The sequence below is a fragment of the Aulonocara stuartgranti genome (genome assembly GCF_965226115.1).
Source record: "Aulonocara stuartgranti genome assembly, chromosome: 20".
NCBI lineage: Eukaryota > Metazoa > Chordata > Actinopteri > Cichliformes > Cichlidae > Aulonocara > Aulonocara stuartgranti.
This window is the reverse complement of record NC_138956.1, coordinates 10,176,833-10,197,126: the sequence shown is the minus strand read 5'-3', so window position 1 is coordinate 10,197,126 and position 20,294 is coordinate 10,176,833. Positions and strand designations below refer to the sequence as shown.

The 20,294-nt window shown below is 38.9% G+C and overlaps 1 protein-coding gene across 6 annotated transcripts in view; it reads right to left on the bottom strand.

The window, feature by feature from the left end:
* cfap74 (cilia and flagella associated protein 74) overlaps window positions 1-20,294 on the bottom strand; it is a 56,164-nt gene that overhangs the window by 20,105 nt on the left and 15,765 nt on the right. For all 6 annotated transcript variants that reach the window (XM_082519325.1, XM_082519326.1, XM_082519328.1 and 3 more), the window contains 8 exons: window positions 16,193-16,259; window positions 15,539-15,628; window positions 14,998-15,183; window positions 14,588-14,708; window positions 13,100-13,203; window positions 11,731-11,853; window positions 11,479-11,600; window positions 4,268-4,396 (listed from right to left, as the gene is read on the bottom strand). In XM_082519325.1, coding sequence (XP_082375451.1) covers window positions 4,268-4,396; window positions 11,479-11,600; window positions 11,731-11,853; window positions 13,100-13,203; window positions 14,588-14,708; window positions 14,998-15,183; window positions 15,539-15,628; window positions 16,193-16,259 — 942 coding nt within the window. The remainder of the gene's footprint in view (window positions 1-4,267; window positions 4,397-11,478; window positions 11,601-11,730; window positions 11,854-13,099; window positions 13,204-14,587; window positions 14,709-14,997; window positions 15,184-15,538; window positions 15,629-16,192; window positions 16,260-20,294) is intronic.

The following is a 20,294-nucleotide window of genomic DNA, read 5'->3' as shown; positions in this document are numbered from 1 at the left end:
GCAAACCTACCAAAAATCAACAGATTGGGAGGCGAGATCCAACCATGACAGAGATGACACATACAGGGACACAGCTTGATGACATGCTGGAAACATACTTGTTTTCCAATCCCAGTGAGAATCATGTGAGTTTCTGCTGTGGATGAAGGACACTGTTTGGGTCCTTGGGGTATCTTAAAGGAGAATTAAAATCTTATTTTGTAAAGCTTTAGCCACCTTTTGAGACCATACTTACCTACAGAACGGGTTTATGTCTTTGAGAGACATAAACCCCTGATAATCTTTTAAAAACCCAGATCATCGTTTAATAAAACTCACTGGTGTTTTGAAGATACATACAAAACCCTTAAACACTCAGTTTAAAATTGTATTTCATGCATTTAGCTCACAAGTGGAAGTGAGACATATCTCTGTTTCCACCTGTGTCTATCACGTGTGTCCAAGGTGTCCAACTGACTACTCGTGTTCAGTCTGTCTACGTCACTTCCAGTGAAAGGGCCTCCACGCACAGCCCTTTGTCCATCTGTCACTGGTCAAGCTCCAGATTTGTTTAGTAAGGGCTAAGCACTAATAAACATATATTCCAACTGCTGAGATTGTCAGGACTTTTTGTGACACATACCAAAACAAAAAAACAAGATATTTTCCTGATATGTCCTTGTTGGCAACACATCATAGCACAGTACAGTTCACACTACAAAAAGAGATGTGTCCAAATATGTCTCACAACACCTCATTAAGTTTTTTGATTGATCTGATCATAAGTAGGGTTCCTACATATTAGATTTAAGACTTTTTAAGGCACTTTTTTTGCCACTTCGAATGAAACTTAGTGTCACGGACCCGGCTCTGGAGGACTCGGGGGTCCGTGAGCAGTTTGTTGTTATTATTATTATTATTTGGGGATGTGTGTTTTTCTGCACTATGCTGTGTTATTCTGTGTTCCACTCATTATATGTATAGGCAGGGTGTGGGTGTGTACATGTATTACTGGGGGTGTGGCCACATGCAGGCCTGATGGGTGTGGCCCTGCAGGAGGACTGGCCACACCTGAAGTTCCTGCCACACACCTGTTGTTGATCAGGGCTCGTCAGGGGGGAGCTACTTAGGAGAGTGTTGGAGCTCCCACTGGTGTGGGGTTGTCTTCTCAAGTTAGTGTGTGTGTGTGTGTGTGTGTGTGTGTGTGTGTGTGTGTGTGTGTGTGTGTGTGTGTGTGTGTGTGTGTGTGTGTGTGTGTGTGTGTGTGTGTGTGTGTGTGTGTGTGAGAGTGTGAGTGAGAGAGAGAGAGAGAGACGGTGCAGTTCGTGTATGCCTGCCAGGGTTGGTGTTAATGGCTGTTTCTGTGGTTTTTCCGCAGGTGGAAGAGTGGATCAGAACGGCGGCACGCACGGGGTGTGCGAGAACACAACAGCAGGGAGCACGAGCACAGACGGGAGTCAAGGGAGCAACTGGGATTTAATGTCTTAGGTTATATAAGCAGATTCAGGACCATCATATAAGCAGTGGTGAATCGTGAATGCATTGAGGGATGAGAGGAGCTTGATACTAACAAAAAGAGGCAGAATAAATGCAGAGTTAGAGCTGGAGAAGTGAAAGAGCACAGAAACACAGAGGACTGCAGAGAGAGAGAAAAACCCAAAGAGAAAGAAGTATAATCTGCCAGCCAGACCGTGACACTTAGGGTTAGAGCCACAAATTGTTTTTGTACTTCACTCAACTTGCAATCTACTTGCACATTATACCAAACATGTCCTTGTTAGATCTGTAAAAAAACAACTAATTGAGGCCACTTGGTTGAAACTGCCGCTTCCAATTGCACCACACTCTTGCTACAAAAAACAATACAACATGCCTTGTATACAGCTGGCAGTCAGGTTTTGGCTATGCAGCAAAATCTTAAAAAATGCACATACCATCTGCTACCTATCAATGACATAATACAAGTGTACATTCAGTAAAAGGTGTATTCATTTTGTCTTGATCTGTGATCATATACCTTTTTCCTTGACAAAAATAATAAATAAACACATTTAGAACTGATTCTAAACAGGATATTATCTTGTTAATATACAGTCTGTGTATCAGACTGTGACATAATTACCTGAGAGAAAATAAGGATAATAAACACAGGATGTTAGACTGAAAAATGAAGCAACACAGCAAAACAATTTAATGCCAGACTTACACTTAGTGATATTCTGTTCTCAGAATTTACTGTGCTGAGCTTAATGTTCTAATATTGGATGTACAATCTACAAATAAACAAGATTTACCACTATGAGAACAGTGAAAACAGTGTTGGCCACTCAGAGCACACGGATCTATGTCTGGTGTCTTAGGTTATATAAGCAGATTCAGGACCATCATATAAGCAGTGGTGAATCGTGAATGCATTGAGGGATGAGAGGAGCTTGATACTAACAAAAAGAGGCAGAATAAATGCAGAGTTAGAGCTGGAGAAGTGAAAGAGCACAGAAACACAGAGGACTGCAGAGAGAGAGAAAAACCCAAAGAGAAAGAAGTATAATTAAGCACAGAGGTGATAGGCCAGGAAAAAGAGAAGTATGTGTGAGCGAGTGGGAGAAGACGCCACAGAAGCAGGAGAGAGAGACAGAGAGAGAGATGGAGTGATGAAGTGTGATACAGAGCGAGTAGGGAGGGGGTGAAGCTGTAGTTGTGTTAGTGCTCATGAAGGATGCACCATCTCAGCAGCAGCACAAGTAAAGCTGGACTCTAATCCTCGCATTAAAAACCTTTGCTGATTCGCTAAGCCAGATTACTGACATTTTCCCACTTTCCTCTACTGCCACCCTACTGTACGATGACCACTGCATGCCCTTAACTTTTGTCATTTGCAACGAAAATGACCTCCTGTTATTTATTTATTTATTTATGCATACACAAATGTCTTTTCAGTTATCAATACGCAAGGCTGTTGAACTGTGAAACGAGAAAAAAAAGGAGTGTGGGCAGAAGAATACTGACACCCACACAGAGTTTTTACCGCACGCCTCTCATATTTGCCCTGGGGGTCCCCTTGTCCGCTCTCCTGGCATTCAAACCACAGTTCAGCTCCTGGCTCTCCATCTAAATTTAGAGCCTGTATTGTTCTTGAAAGAATTACCACATCCTTCAAAGTCATTAGAAACCATTATCACAAGCCTTCATGCCCCTGCGATTAGAGGGCAGGTGTGTTGTACAAACTCTTTTATACCTGCTGGCTGCTGACAGGCTTCAGATTGTTGCCTTTTGTAACTCTGTAAGACTCCTCCGTTTAGTTGCTTTGGAAAAGGGAATTGTGTCAAAAAAGCGTTGTAGTAAACTAGTAACAATATCACAACAGATTTCTGTAGCCAGCCACAACACAGGGAAGCATGATTTATAGACAAAAAGTAAGCTAGCATAAATTGTTGTGTAAAATCGACGCAGTGAGTGCTCATTTAACTATTTTGCTCATTGTTTTCCGCCACAAAAGCTATTAAACCAGGCGGCTTAAACTGGCAAATGAGGGTTGAGATGGTGGGCTGTGTTATACTTAATAATTGTAGTGCACATTAATCCACTATAGCACTGACTGTGAGGCATAGATGGAAGCTAAGTTGCCCAGGGTACATGGATAGTAGTTGATAAAACAGAGTGAGAGAAAACCGGTAGTTTATTTCCCACTTTGCAGCCTGGAGAGCAAGAGAGCACTGTTAACATTGTTCACTTCAACAACCTGTGATCTAGCTTTCTATAATCCCTAGTCAGTGGGCATAAGTGGAAGGATATCAGCTAAACAGGTAAAGCAGTATTAAGTAATAAGATTTATCTGGTTCACAGAAATTGATATGCATGTTGACTTTAGTTGAACTGTTTTCGTATGTGCAAAATGGCTAACACCAACAGTAGGCTAATATGATAAGTTAGCTAAGTTAACAGTTGTAGTTTTTGTTCTTAGAAGCTTTTAAAATGAACATGAACTGTCCTGTCATAACAGTGTATCGATTTCTTCTTTACTATAATCACCTGCTTTTTTAAAACATTAAGTGTGCAGCGTACATAATCTACAGCAGCTTTTCCACAGAAAAACTGTTTACCCTTTTTAAGAAGCAGATTACACAAAACTGTAAGCCAGGATCAAAATATATTACAACTTCTCTTTGGGGTGAAACAGTTTGCACTTTCATAGAAGGCTGAGAGAATCTTAACAAGGTTATTCTAAAATAAGATTATCACTGCTCCAGTGGTTCCATTATCATTGCATCCTCTGTGTGTCCTTCCTTACCTCGGGATGAACTTCAGTTGGGCACTAAAGCTTGATTGAGCCTGGATGAAGCCGGTCTTTGGTAGGATCTCCATGTGCTTCCTCATGTCCTGACATACCTCAAAGGTCAGTTTCAAAGCTGTGCTGGCTCTGCCATGCAAAAAATATACATATAAATACATAATCCATGATATATAAAACACAGGGAACAATATACAAGAATACTTTATTTTACTGACATAAAGGTAAAGATGGCAGTTCCACATTATCTGAAGCGGATCTCAGATGTTAAATACTCAGAATGGACAATTAACTGTCTGAGCGTCCACATAAGAAGCAGGGGCTGTTGTGGAGGACCACATTAAAAAGCTTATAATGAGGTAAAATTAATAATGAGCAAAAGTGAGTTGAGCTTATTGGTTCAGTCCTCCCCAATGTACATATATTTTACATTTCGCCCTAAAACTTCTTCTGTTTGAGGTTAATTCATTTTTTAGTTAAAAGCTAGATTCTTTTTGTTTTCACACTGTCACCAAGTGGTTGCTCAAAGGGGAATTGTTGGGTTTCTCTCTAAAAAATGGAGTGAATTGCACTGAGATATCCTGTATGATTTGGTGTCAGATGAATTAAAACTGAAGTTAAAGACTAGGCTGGGCTGATCATAATAAGGAATCCAGATTGTATTGTATCGTCTGTTAATGTAAAGTTTGTCAGGTAATTTTATAACTTCTAGTTTTTGGATTCCTCAGACAAACATGCCTCCAAATGAGTCCCTTTTTTTTGCTCTTTCAAGTGTAATAACCAAAAGTATGATGAAACCCTGTTTAAACCTGCTATCCTTCGAGGACTCAGCAGGTACTGAAAGAATTTGGTCTCAGTGACACCCACAGAAAATGTCTTTTATGGAGAAATCTACCCCAAATCAGTATAATTTAAGTGACCTAATTTCCAAAAGCTTCAACAGATGGTTGTGCCCGTGGCTGCAAGCCTCAGTTATAGCTGAGGCTTGTGATATAAATGGCTCGTCACCTTGGGAATTTCTCCAACACATCCAATACAGCCCACACCTTCAAAAAACAATGACAGTACAGACAAGCTGAAAACACAGTTTGCTGGAGGTGACACGTGTATACATAATATTTTGTTGTGCTTGCTTTCATCTTCAAAAGACACAAAGGTGAGCCTTTAGCGAGCTGTGGCCAAATAGACTGAGGGACCCGTCATTATTTGATTCTCCTCTCAAAAGAACTGGCCCACTTTGAACAGGGAGGTCAGCCAGATGGTTGTTTCCCCGAGGCAAGGACTCACAGGGACACTTGGGGGATATTAAGTTGCTATCTTTATGCCAGCTAAATGACAGCCTTCAAATTGCTGGCAGAGGCATAATCATGGCTACATAACAATTTAGGGTAATTAGGGATTTTAATTAACATGGGCATTTAACTCAACCTGTCTTGATTTTACTGGCAGGCAGTGACCAGTTTATTTTTGAAGCAATGCTTAGTGGAAATCCACAGAAGTATTAATACTGTGTAATGCAGTGATATTTTAGGCAAAAAAGAAGTAAAGGTTTGCATGTTATTGCATAACAGCAACTTTAAGATGCACATGATCAATTTTAAATATGTACAACAGTTTGAAGAAGTGAAGGAAGGTCCATAACAAAACGGCATTCCCATTTTGCGTGAAAGAACTTGACGCACAGACCTAACCTCCACACTATCAAACAACATCAAACAACAGAGTGAAGACAAAGTGAAAATAGTGTTGAATATATGACTATAGATATGATATTTCCTCTGGGTTTGGTTTAGTTTATGCAGGTGGTCTCATGCATGTGCTGTGGGTTTAACAATAATGCATTCTTTATAACAAGTTAAATAAAAATCACTGGAACTACTTGCAGTTGGATGCCTGCCTGGGCTAGTTTTAGGCAGTTACTATATAAATTAATCTAGCTAGTAACTTTTTTCACGTTCTTTCACTATATTTAACATCAGTTTCTACTCTTCAGTGCCAAAAACTTTAAGCAAATGCTAGGTTAGGCGAATGGACAAAAGAGCTCATGTCTCTTATCAAGAATAATGCAGCAAAGAGAGGCAACATAAAAACACAACCTTTTACTGCCTTAGTGATTCACAGAAGCTCCAGCAGGCTATGAAACGTCTGTAAAAAACTCCCACTGTGACCCTTTGGGGGCTCCGTAAAAGTTAAACTTTCTTTTATTAGAGCCACATAATAATGCTACTCATTACAATCATCAAGGTTTAGTGGGAATGATATCAGGTCATGTTGCAGAGAGGTTACTCATGCTGAGTCTACATAGAGTGCTGAATAACCAAGTGCCTGGACTCCGAGTGCCCACGGCTGCAGCAGTGGCTCTGCCTTTTCTTAAAAGAGACAGGTGGCTGTGCTTGCATACTCCACATGTACTCCAAAGCCCCATGGGAGACCAAGCCTTCATGGCAAGCGCTCTAGGCAACTGTCCCCATAATGCAGCACTGTCTCCTTTTATCCCACATATTATATATAAATAAAACTAACCTGCCAGAAGAACTGTTTTCTTTATAAGTATTTACTGTATGTTGCTATTTTCACATAAAAAGTAAAGAAAAAAGGTTAACTTGATCTCATTCCTCAGGCCAAACTAAACAGGTCTCAGACTGAGACTAAGATAAGGTACAGTTGGCGCATTAGAAATATAGAAAAGGGAGAAAAATCAAGGACAGAAGGCTTTGTGAAATAAAGAAGCAGGGTGGTTGTGTTTTTGTGGCTGGGTTTGGGCAGGAGCGCTCAACTCCCCATCTGGTGCCAGCAAAGGAGTATTTGAAAGTCGGGGCTGAGTGTTTGAAATATTAAAAAAGAAAACACCCTGCCAACTGTGTTCAGAGTATTCCAATCACCGGCTCACAAGCCAAAGTCAAACACTGCACATTTTAAAGCTTCCTAAAAAAATACTTTCAATTAGTAGGAGTGATATTCCAATCACTGGCTCACAGACAAGATGGACATATTCAATTATGCTTTGTGCTTTTCTCTTAAAAAATCTGTCACAAACTTGGGAGGACTTGTGGGATATCTACTAACTACTTAAAGAAAAAAAAAGTGACAAATTCCATGATGAAAGCAGCAGCTCTCCTATTGTTTCCCCCCTAAAAGCCTGCCAAGCTATTTTGTGTTCAAATTATTGTCTTGGAGGCAGAGTGACATATTGCACGGTTTGCTGGTGCAAGCATTAGCATTTTTTTTTTAACTTTAAAAGCTGCACTTCACACTGACACTGTCATCGTCATGTTGTCACACGTGCTGGTGTGCCAGCGGACCAGATGGCATTTGTCACAAATCCCCTACCCCCACACATGCACTACCTCCCCCACATGATGTGACACAATGACTGGCTAGGTGATGGACCTCACTGCTGCAAATGCTACTGCCCCTGGTGTATTCCTAACCTCATGTGCTCATCATAATGCATCACATCCATAATCAAAGAGGATTTACTTCTGTTCTGTGCTACAGTATCGGTCAAAGAGGACTGTGGCGATGCCATGCTTTGTTTAGGAACATTTATCCGTTAATTCATCTCTATTATATTTCATCCACGCGTTGAATTGTTAAATGTCTCAAAGCGCTACTTGGCTGTAAGCGTAGTTAGGCGGAGAGTTTGATGTTGGACTGAAAAGTAAGCGGGCCCTGTCAATTTTAAGGGATTTCCTTGAGCCGTTTTGCTGTGAAAATGTCTGTTTTGGCAGAGACTGAGTATATGAGGGAGTTTTAGTAGTGCATTCAGCAGATAAGCCAGCATGCTACATCAGCAGTCCACGCCACTTTCCAAACTCTATTTCAAGGATGTTTCTGAGCATAGCAACAAATAAAATGGGAATATGACATGCACCACTCATTTCTAGGTTGAGGGTTTCGTATATCTTGTTAAAAATATAAACTTTAAGATGCATTTCATTCCTTCAGTTAAAATAATATTCTAACAATATAGGCAACAGTTAAGAGACTTATATGGGCTGGGTGGATGAAAGGGCTATTTAGTAAAAATCATTACCCTGCTGGCCTCACTCTTGTATGTATTTTGTAAAACACTGAGGGGACAACCACTTTTTAGGATTTGGTGTTCATGAATTTACTGAAGTTATGTTGTTTTTGTAAACCCGGGCAGTGTACTTCTTTTTGCATGACTTGTTTCCTAGAAACACATGTCTACTGGCTGTGCATTAGGCAATTTTCACAGTAATACGCTGCAGTACAGAGAAAAGCATTGGTTCACATCACACTGACTTTGCACAGCTCTTACAAAGACAGCTATGTGCTTATATGTTCTCATATGCTTTTAGTGCATCCACTGACTTTCAAAAAGATAAATTCCACGTGCTTTTTTTTTTTATCAGTCTGGGCATATATTTGAAAAACGTCTAAAGAAAGAAACACAGATCTTTCCCTCTATGTATTAAATGCCACCATAATGTTAAACAAGCCTTAAGCAGTATTCTTGCATCACATACTGGAACAGAGCATAATCTGTTTCTCTGCCATATGCTGTCATGGCTATCTATATAGTCTTTCTACCAAATTAGACATTTTATTGTGATGAAGACGCTTTAACAGGCCACCTGTTGCATAATGTTGCATTGGTTAAATGTCTACAAAAGTGGCTATTATAATAACACTCTTAACTGACATGCATATAAACATGGTACTAAATTGTTTCATATTGCACTTTACCCAGAGACAGGTACCTTATATTGTCATATTACTATTGTATGTCTAAATCTGTCATATTATTGTTATACACTGTTCACACAGTGTTTAGGCTTTAGTCTCATGTAATTAAAATGACTTAAACTAGTATTACACACACACACACACACACACACACACACACACACACACACACACACCAGCCTTTTATGACTGAAGGGTAAAAGCCATTGTTTATCCCACGCTGAGGTCAGCTTCACAACTCTTACACTTAACTTTTCTTGAGACTCTAGTTGTCATTGGTCATGCAGAATAGCATGCCTTGTTAGCAATACAACACATAACGCTGATGATTATTACAAAGATATGGATACAAGTAGAGCTGGGCGATAGAACGATAACGATATGTATCGTGATATAACTTTTTCTCGATAGAAAAATTAAACTATCGCGATAGACATCGCCGCTCTTGTCCTCTTAAAAAAAAAGAGCAGCCAATCCAAATTACGTACCGCAGAGCCGAACCAATCACAGCCACAGCGTCACGTCACGTGACTTGTTACGTACAGCACAAGTGCCAAGCTGCACATGTGTATTTGTTTGGGAAGCAGCCAGCCACCATACCGCCCGGGTAATGGAGGGAATGAGTGTGCCGACTAGAAAAATCAACCGAGCGTGACCGAAGGTTACCGAAGAGAAAACAGATGATGGTTCCAATGCCGGAGAGATTGTCGAACGGAAGAGCCATAGAAGTTCCGTAGTGTGAAGGTATTTCGGCTATTTCAAGTCTGACAAAAAACAGAGTAGCGTGCACTGTAAATTGTGCCGAAAGCAAGTCTGGAAATACAATAAACTGGTGCATGCGCTACGTCCACACGTACCCGGGTATTTTTGAAAACGCAGATTTTTCTATGCGTTTGCACCTTTCGTCCACACGTAAACGGCGTTTTTGGTCACTGAAAACGAAGATTTTTGAAAACTCAGTTTTTGCATTTACGTGTGGACTAGAAAAACGGAGAAAACGCAGCGTCAAAGGTGTGCGCATTTTTTGACGTCACACTGTGCGCCACGTTATTGTTTCGGTGAAATGAATTTCTACAATACTGTTACTGTTAATTCTACTCTCTGCAGTGTTTAAATGCTTACATATACACACAGTTACTGTCCCTCCACACATACGACTCAGTTCTGCTTCTATGCCCCAGCTTTGTTTACTTTTTCCCACCGAGGCTTCTAGACTTCTGATTGGCCAACATTTCTGCACGGTTAGGAATCTAGCTCCACCTGCTGCTTTGGCATGTTCATAGCAGCGTTTTCCTTCATTTCTGCCTTTATGTGTGGACGGGATTATTTTTTAAAACGAAAACTGAAAATCTCCGTTTTCAAAAATACCCGTGTACGTGTGGACGTAGCCTCAGTCTCTGACTGGAAGGGCTAATTCGTCATTCGGCTTTTGTCAGACTAAAATAACTGTTAAAACTGTTTGAAAAGCTAAGCTATACAACAAGGAGAGATTGAGAATTTCCTTTTAGTTCTCAGTTTATTTGATATTGACAAAAGTTAGTCAATTTTGTCTGTTCTTCTGTAAAACAAACTAAGATTTATTTTTAGAATTAATATTTTGTTTCTAAGTGGAATTGACAATTTAGTAGTCTGTTTCGTTTGTTCTATTTTGAAACTTAAACGCTTTAGCGGCTGCCTTTTGTGTAGTTTGCAATATTTGCCTTTATTTATCTGAAAAAGTCTCATGTTCCTTAAGTACATCTACCCTGTTGAACTTATTATGGGAAATAAATATTTAAATAAAAACAAGCTGCTGATTATTTCACATTTTACTTGTGAGCAACGGCACATTTAAATCTTACAAATATAGTTATTTGGCTTATATCGTGATAGATATCGTTATCGCCTGAAATGAAAAAAACATATCGTGATATGAAAAAATCTTATATCGCCCAGCTCTAGATACAAGGGTGCTTTAGTTTTCTATAAACATTAAATGTCTCAGATACAAAACTATTTGAGATGTCCTGTACTTAACTGAACATTATTATCCTTTAAAAAAATGTATTCAGTTATGAAACTACTCTATAACATTTCCTTGTTAATTCTTACAAACTCTAAAGAGAGTGGGGAAAGTTGTAGCTAAGTTATTTTTTTTGCAAACAAAAAACAAAAAATGTGTTGTTTTTTTTGTGCTTTTTTTTTAAATACACGTAGAACTAAGATATAATGTAAATCTAATGAATTCTGAATTGGTCACTGTTTTAACTTCAGATGCAAATCACCTTGGAAACTAGTGATAACGAATGGTTTTATACATTTTGTTCCAATACTTAGCATTAAAGACCACTACATTGTGTAAGCATTCAACAAATTGTAATAAACTGTCACTTGTGCATAAGAGGTTGATGTGTAGACCTTCTGAATCAAAGTAATGAGCTCCTTCTAAATGTGAAACAGCTGGACATCAGCTTGACCAGATGAGAAGGTTTACAACCATCTCAGGCTCTGGGACTTACCTGCTTTGGACAATGATGGTGTCTTGATAAAGGCGGTCAAACATGCAGATCTTTAGGTCAATGTTGGGCTGAAGTACCCATACAGGCATGCTGACTGCCACACCTCTCACATGGATGGGTATCTGTTTGAATGAGTCCTCAGTCACATGCACTAAACATATCATTTGATTCATTTACTCTATGGCTTTGTAAACTATAAATGTGTCTGCTTCCTAAGTAATTCACAAGACTAAAAAACAAGCTGTTTCTTACTGGTTTGCTGGTTTTATCAGAGAATTTAAAGGAGAAGTCCAGTCTGGTCTCTCCTGGAATGGTTGGAGTGAAAATAATTTCCAGTTTGACACTTTCAAATGACCCGATCTCTCCCCCGCGTACCTGAACATGGACAGACATACTGTTGATACTGCACTTCTCTTACATTAAATGTGTAGTTACACATCTTTATACTGACAAAAGTTTAGTTTTACCTGATGACACAAAGGTATTCCTATACATGAAGGAGAAAGTGAAAGCTGTGGTGCAGTTATGTAACATTAAAAGGTATGCAGGCATACACTCGTGTACATACAGTGAAGGCAAACTGTCAAGGTGGTGAGAGCGTAATAAACGAAAATGAGTAATAAACCAATGATGCAGCAAGTGCCTCAGTACTGTGGCATCATGATAGTTTGATGGATAATCTGCCATTTAAGACACCAGCCTTCAACCACACAATGTGAAAATATCAGTCAAAATGACAACGATCGAGCCGAGGGCATGCAGGCGCACGCAACACACACAGTCGCAATAATAGCAGAGGGAGAGGTGATGCACCATTAGCCCCCCACCAGAGAGACGTAATGAACCCTGAAAAGTCTAGAATTTCACATGGGCCACAAGGCACACACAGCATCATTGCTAAAAACAAAACAGAGAAGCAGAGTCTTTCAACGACACACAATAGTGACAAAATGTCGACTTTCCACTCAAAATTTTTCAGAATCTGGGCAGATTTCTGGCACCTCAGCTATAAAAATGCAGTCCCTTTATGATTTGACAAGAAGAAGATTCATGCTCCAAAGAAGATGGACCATTTTTGACTGACTCACAGCCCTCACCCTTGACTCAATACTTTAATTTAATTCAGCCTGTCGCTATTAGAACAGACATGCTGACTTTCTTCCTACAAGACTATCCTCAAGTCTTGTTCTATCTTCCTAAGAGCAGTCAAATATACAATATGTTGTTTACTGAATCTCAAAAAACAACATATTGAAAAACTACCAGTATATCATAGGGTTTTTTCTATGAAACCACAGAAACACCAAAGCTAGATTACATAACAGTACTACTACTAGCAACAATTGTATACCAGACTATAAATATTAATGTATAGCTGTAACTAGCCCAGGCAAAATGTGTTTCAGCACAAAAGACCGGGCTTCTTGCGACCTCGTAATGAGCTTTTGGGGTATGACTTTGCAAAACTCTGTATAGTTACCTTACTTAACAGAAGTCTATGCATTTTCCAGTCTATGCTATTTCTGGATATTTAATAGATAAAAGAATACTTTAGAACAGCGGTCCCCAATCCCAGTCCATGAGGGCCGGTGTCCTTTTTGAAGTAGGACTGAAAACTTACATCTCTTAGTTTTATGTCACTGGAGTCTGAGGGGGTCTGGTCTGTCTGAGTGTCCAAATCAGATGAAAGACAAGCTCCAGGAACAGTTTTCACACCCTCTGACACTGCCATACACACAGATAAAAGTCACAAATGCAAGTCATCTCAAAGTTTTATTGTTGAGCAGTTACTCTAAGTGGGCACCTTGTACGGACTAACACTAAAACAATAATGGTGAACCTGTAATTGGTTGATGGAAGAGCAGAGTAATAAGTGATAAGTAAGAAGAAGTAATACTTGGCCTCATTGTAGCAGTATTTTTAGTGTACGCTGGAGGAAAATTAGAAATATCATTTAAATCCAGACAAATAGGCCCTCTGACAAATAACACTGTTTTTCCTCTTGGACACGTGTGGAACATTTTTATGCCAATCTGCAATCTGACCTTTATTTACTAATCTGTGACACAGAAAACATATTGGACAAAATGTACTACAGTCAGCTTCAGAAAGGAACATCAACAGCCTCAAAATTGGTCCAACATCCAAGAGCCTTTCTCGACAATAGAGATAAAATAAAGAAACAGAGTCGGAGCCACTTCAACACAGAATTTCCAAAGCCAGCAGAGCAGAGGCAAAAGACTGAGCAGCTTATCAAAGCATCAGCAGCAGGAAGTGCTGAGTGCAGTGATGTAGACTTCAGATCCGCGAGAACACGAAAGAGAAGATGCCTTGTTGCCACCAGCTGTAAGAGCAAGGTGAACCCTCCGCTTTGTGTGTGTGTGTTCTTTTATTTTCGTTCTTACAAGGACTCAATGTCCTAACAGGAATAGAGAGACAGAGGAAAAAAGAAATCATCTACCACGAGGAGATGTTGTCAGTCCTCATTTTCCTTCCAGAGACTGTTTCAGGGTAACACTGTCTCTCTGTCTCCCACATATTATAATCACTCACCAAGGTGGTGCTGTGTTTGCACAGCATGCTAATGACAGAATACAATATACTGATTTAACCTTGTTCACCATCTTAGTTTAGCGCGTTAGCATGCTAATACCTGGCGAAAACAGTACTAAATACAAATTAGCCTAACTCTGTGGCTAATAATCAGAGTCAGAATACTTTGCATGTAAGGACATAATAATAATAATAATAAGATCATAAACAAATGCATTAGACAAAAAAAATGAGCTGATTATAACACTAGGGGAAGTTTTATCACCAAAAAGCAGGACTAGAGCACAAATTAACCAAATTAACTAAAATCATTACAGTCTCTCCAGTCAACATTGGGGCACTTTTTACTCAAAGAATCAAAAACTGCTATTCTGGTATTTTAGCATGTCCTGTGCTTATCATGAGTAAAACACACTGACAATCATTTGGGAAAAGAAAGACAGAGTGCCCAGTTTTGAATTCATGCTATTATGTATTGTAGTTTAGATTTCAGTTTTTCTAGTTCAGGACACAAACTGTGATGGATAATCATGTCATGTGTGTGTCCATATTTTACCTGATTGTTCTTGCTGTTCTCCTGCAGAGAGCTCCCGACTCTGTAGCTTTGATTGGACATCTTCAGCATCAATGGATTCAGGGCTGTTCTGGTTGTTAGTTGCTGTGTTTTGACTGGATGCCTTATTCAGATAAACAAACAGGCAAATATATTCATTTATTTTTACCCATAATATCTGGTATGGGCATCCTGAGACAGAAGCTTTGGAATTCTCTCATGTGAAAATAATGAATGCCAATTTTTTTCAGTGGTTTCAAAATCTTTTGCTTGTTCAATCTACAGACAAAATAGCAGTATAATGTATATGGAAAAAAAGCAGGAACAATTGACTTTTTTATTAGCTATATTGGAGTTTCTCCTTTAATGTATCCAAGAAACATTAGCTCTTACAGTCCACATAAACAGCTGACCTCATATGTGTTGGTAGAGACCTGTGGTGGCATCTGGACGTAGCTCGTTTCTGGACTGAGACATGTGGAGCTGTCCAGGCTGAAATGCGTGGCCAGTGCACCCTTGTTGGTCAGTGTGATGGTCCGTGAAATAGTCTGGCCCACAACGTGCGAACCAAAGTCAATAAACTGGCTGTCAACCTTCAGCTAGAGAAAGAGTATAGTCACATCCTGTAATTAGCAATGTCAGTGAACAGCTGCCAGGCAAAGTACATAGTTTTACATACATTAATTCACAGAAAGCTGATTAAATAAGACAGTGAGCAAAAATAAAAAGGCAGTCAGTGTTTTTTTCTGTGGTGTGACCATGCAGTGTGATTGGTTTAGCCACAAATTCATTTCCCTAAATAATTATTAGAGCTAAATTTATAAGGGTAAAAAGCTACAGCAAGACTGGACAAGAAATTCACATCACAAAATACACACAAGACGCAAGCTTATGAAATCAGAATTAGCAGTTATCTGTAATTACCAAAAACTTTGGCTATAGCTCACTACTCACAATACATTTCTTTACAGTGCATCTGATGGGCACAAAGAAGGGACCCAGAGCTGATGCAAACTGGAGCTCTCCTTCCAAGTCCTCGTTGATCTGCAGAGATTAGATAATGATTTTGTGGTAAGCAAAAACAAAGGCTTCATGTTTGATCAAGCGGCAGAAAATTTGATGCTAAAACAAAGAGTGGGGCAGTGGAGGAGTTGTATGAGTTGTTTGCTGCAAAGGATGTGGAACCAAATCTTAAATAAGATGACTCATCTTGAAGGAAGAACACAACATTTTAAGAAAGACACTTACAGAGAACACTTTTGCAGGAAAGATGATAGGATAATTAACAACCTCACGCCACTACGTGTATGGCAAATCGGGAAGAAGCTACTTTGGCCAGCAAAAAATATCCACCTGCTGTAAAAGACTCATTATTTAGCATGTTGTGTTTAAGTTATTCCATGTGATAAAACAGGGAAGATACCACACAATTAATCTTCAGAGAAATACTTAATTTCATCCCTATTATTGAGTATTTGTACAGTAAGTATGATTTCAAAAGTTAAAAACAAACAACAGGTGATAACCACTGAAATAGTTTTTGATGAAAATAAAGATTAAAGAAAAAAATAAGTATAGATGTTTATAGGCAGTGGTGATGCTACAAACCATTGGCTGGAAAATAGCCTGCATGTCAAATGACATCCCGGTGGATAACAAAGTAGGAGGCTGGAAGCTGAAACACAAATGCCAGAAAGTTGAAGATTATTTTCATTTCTTGATCACAGCTTAAAAAGTGAGTCACATTACAACATGATATTGGATATTACTGTTTAATGCAAAGCTCTGGTAGAGGTATAAAGAAGTGTATGATTAGCAACAAAATTTAAAGTATAACAGCATTTGCCTTGAAGGTAAAAACCCTACAATGATACAGAGGATACCCCAACAATCAAATGACTCCCTTTGAGCAAGGACTTGGCAACAGTGAGAGAGAAAAACTCCCTTTTAACAGGAAGAAACCTCCAGCAGAACAAGGCTCAGGTAGGGGCAGCCATCTGTTGTGACTGGCTGAGTATGACAGCAATAATATAGTACAGCAAATTTGCTGTTTTCAACAAACAATTAGCAGCTCTAAATAAAATACTAAACTATAATGAATAAGCTAATGTCAAAAGTAAACCTGATGCTCACTTGACAAGCCAAAGAAAACAAAGTGAAACAAAAATCTACTATTCTATATGAAAGCCATGTAAAGTGGAATCCATAGTTAGACAAAATATAGCAGTTAATCCTTATTATATTGCAGGGGAAATCATACAAGTAAGTAAAAATTCTATTTCCAAATAAGAAAACAAACATGAGGACTGTGAGCTATTTCAAACCAACATGTGTATCTCACAGCACATGTTCGCACAAACCCTAATGCTGCCCCGAGGAGCTTGATAACTTGCTGCCCTTTGAGAGACACGAGAAGAGGCCCGATCAATATAAATATAGCAGGCAGGCGGCCAGGGAAGCAAGGCGAATTCTCAAAATTCAATAAATAAACAAGAAGTTGGAACCGCGCAACTATGAGCATAATTAGGAGTCAGCTACAGTTACAGAATATATACCAGATCCTAAACGAACTGTTGTTGGGCTTGAAAAATACTATGATCCTGTTGCTGTGATAGTAAACTTTAATCTACATTTAAAGACGTAGCTGGATTTTTGTTTGTAGATGAGAGCACCTTGGTGCCAAGTTAACGTCTTTGTCTGAAAAGAGAAGAGCTGAGTCTCTGAAGAGATTCATACAAGTTTTTCTCGCTCTGCCTCACATCCATTTTTTTAAGCTCTGTTAAAAAGCAGAATGAACATTACAGCTTTCTTTCTGTTGACACGAGGAATACAGACCCAAAACAATAAGAAAAGAATATGGAAATAAGCTTATGTTGAGCTTCTAGTTTTTATAGCAAGTTTCATGTGCCGTTACTGTTTTGTTTTTGTAGAATATGTTCATGTTGTTTTGGTTGTTGCATTGCTTCGTGAATAAGAAACATAAGCATTCAAGCCCTTCAGCTTCTATTTGATGAACTAAAAAGAGAACATCTGTGTTTTTGTTTGTAGGATTGACTGTCTCACACGCACACACGTCAAAAATACTACACACAAAAAAACACAGTTAAACGGCAAACAACCTATAACCACAGTATAATAATGTGCACTATCATCAACTCCAGTGAGCAAAGGGACATTCAGTTTAGCTTAAGGCAGTTGTTTGAAGTTGTTGGTCCAGTTGCCAGGTAAAAAACTTGGAGCAGCCTGGCTGAAGCTGCCATCCAGCTCACCACTGTGATCTGGAAATCTATGAAAGAACTCCACCTGAGTAAATCTGGTAGTAAATGTCACATTGCACATTCATCTTTTTTTCCCTGGTCAGATTTCCTACTTTATTGGTGCTATTCTTCCTAGCTTCAAGACAGCTGGTATGAAGGGATATGAAGGAAAATAGAACAGTTCACTTGGGATTAAATTCTGAATGAGGCAGTCTTTGAAAAAGCCTGCTACAGCCCTATATAAATCGCTTCAAATGAGGCCATACTGTACAGTTTTTATCCTTTAATATCTACTGAAGAGGACTGAGGTGGTGAAGCTTTGTTATACAGTAGTACTGACTATACTCTCGGTTAAATTATACATTCTTGTCCTCATTGGCTTCTACTATAGTAAATCAATAAGGAGTCTCTGTCCATAATTCAGTTCAGCATAGCTAAAACACCCTCATAGTCACACTCAACCACTTCTGAAAGCAATTTACTGAGAAGCATGAAAACTCTGTCTCATGTGTGTCAATAGTACTTGAATAATCTTTCTCTCGTGCTAATTGTTCTGAAGTGAGATCTGGTTCTCTTTATATCAGGTGGCTACAAAGTACAATAATGCACAAATCTTTTCACAGTTTTAGACAACATATAAAAGCTGCAACTTTTTAAGGCTGACTAAATCTTTAGATTAGATTAGATTAGATTAGATAGAACTTTATTAATCCCTCGGGTGGGTTCCTCTGGGAAATTCGAGGCAGGTTATACTTTTTTAATCTATCAAAAACCAAAGTGAAGCTGCTTGAAAAGACACTCAGGCAGATGGCTGAAATAAATATGGGCCTGTCACAGAACTTAAGTCTAACTGCAGCGCTGACTGGTGCTCATATTTGGATGTTTTTAAATGGACAGACACAGACAGACTACCAAGAGGGCGATTAATAAAACAACAGACTCAGTTAAGTGCAGTGTGGTTTTCTCATGTCAGTCACTGAAATGAACTTTGACAGTTTTCAGGCAGTTGAGAAGACGAAACTAACTTTGTCAACTTGATGGTTTCAATTGGATACAAGCATAATACATAAGGCTGTCTAAGGATCTTCAATTATACAGTGTGAAAAAATCTTTTACAGAAATCAAACGGGTGATAGAGCCCTTTAGAAGAGCAGGTGAAACTCGAAGTTTGAGTTTAAATATAAGAAAGACTCCACGTTAATGTTCGACTGACACTGACGGCATTCTATAAACGTTGTTCTGGCATACAAACGTTTAAGCGTCCTTGGAAGATAAAACCTACTGACTTTTGTGACTTTTCACACCCATTGTCACCATACATTTGGCATTCATGGGTGACAGTGGGTGTAGGACTAGTTTTTGCTTCCGAGTCTGGATAAACTGTCCCCAGAACCATTGGATGATTTTCCATTAAGTCCACAGACATTTTTTGTCACAGCAGGATGTCTCTAATGAGTTGGCTCTCCGATTCAGTAACTTTTCCAGTGCCATCCCCAGGCCACAATTAAATACTATGACCAAAAAAACCCTTAACTTCTGCAAATTAGACATTTCTACTACTTGCTTGCTTACCATCAGCAGGTTAGTTTAGACCTTATTAGTATTTGCTCAAAGGTAAGTACTGCTGACTATGCACAGGTCTTAGAACCGCAGCTGCTCCTATACATGCATATACTGTGTGTGTAAAAGACAGAAAACTAGGCTAAAGTAAAAATATGCTTTCGGTAGCCTGCGTTGACAGCAGGACTGATTAATTACTTGTTAACAGGATTCTATGTTAGTCTTGCTGTGCTGTGTCTCAGGCTGCAGCCTGTTAGCGAGTGTTACCCATATGGAAAAGATATATATAAATCTTATAAAGTTTGCATCTGTCTTGTGTGAAACTTGTATGAAAAGCATACAAGAGTGAAAACAGATATAAGATCCCTTGAAAAATTATATAAATGAAATTCTTATGTTTTGGATACTTACTAAAACAATATATGAAAGTAATGAGAAAGTGGCCACTTTCATGAGAAAATCATATAAGCCTTACATGATTCACTATATGAAGTAGGCCACATCTTATGCAAGTCTTTTATAAGTTTCTTTTCCATATGGGTAATGTCAGTCATATGCGTTATGTTGAGAGCTACTGTTAAATGCAAATATAGTAACAAAAAACAAATGAAATCAAACCGAAGCCACAAAGGACCATATTTTATAGAAACAAAATGCAAGAGAATAACACTGAATACACCAAAGTGAACATATCACATCTATTAGGTAAAGTTCATTTATTAAGGTCTTTTCTCAGACAGCCAGGATTTTATTTTCTTGGATCATCTTTTTTTTGTTTCTTAGAAAATGTGAATAAAATTTAAGCCTGGATGGACCAGGACTGCGCTGAATTTGATCTTACTGCGGTAGGATCCTATTTTTCCTGTGTAATAACTTTCCCTCTCACTCTGAAT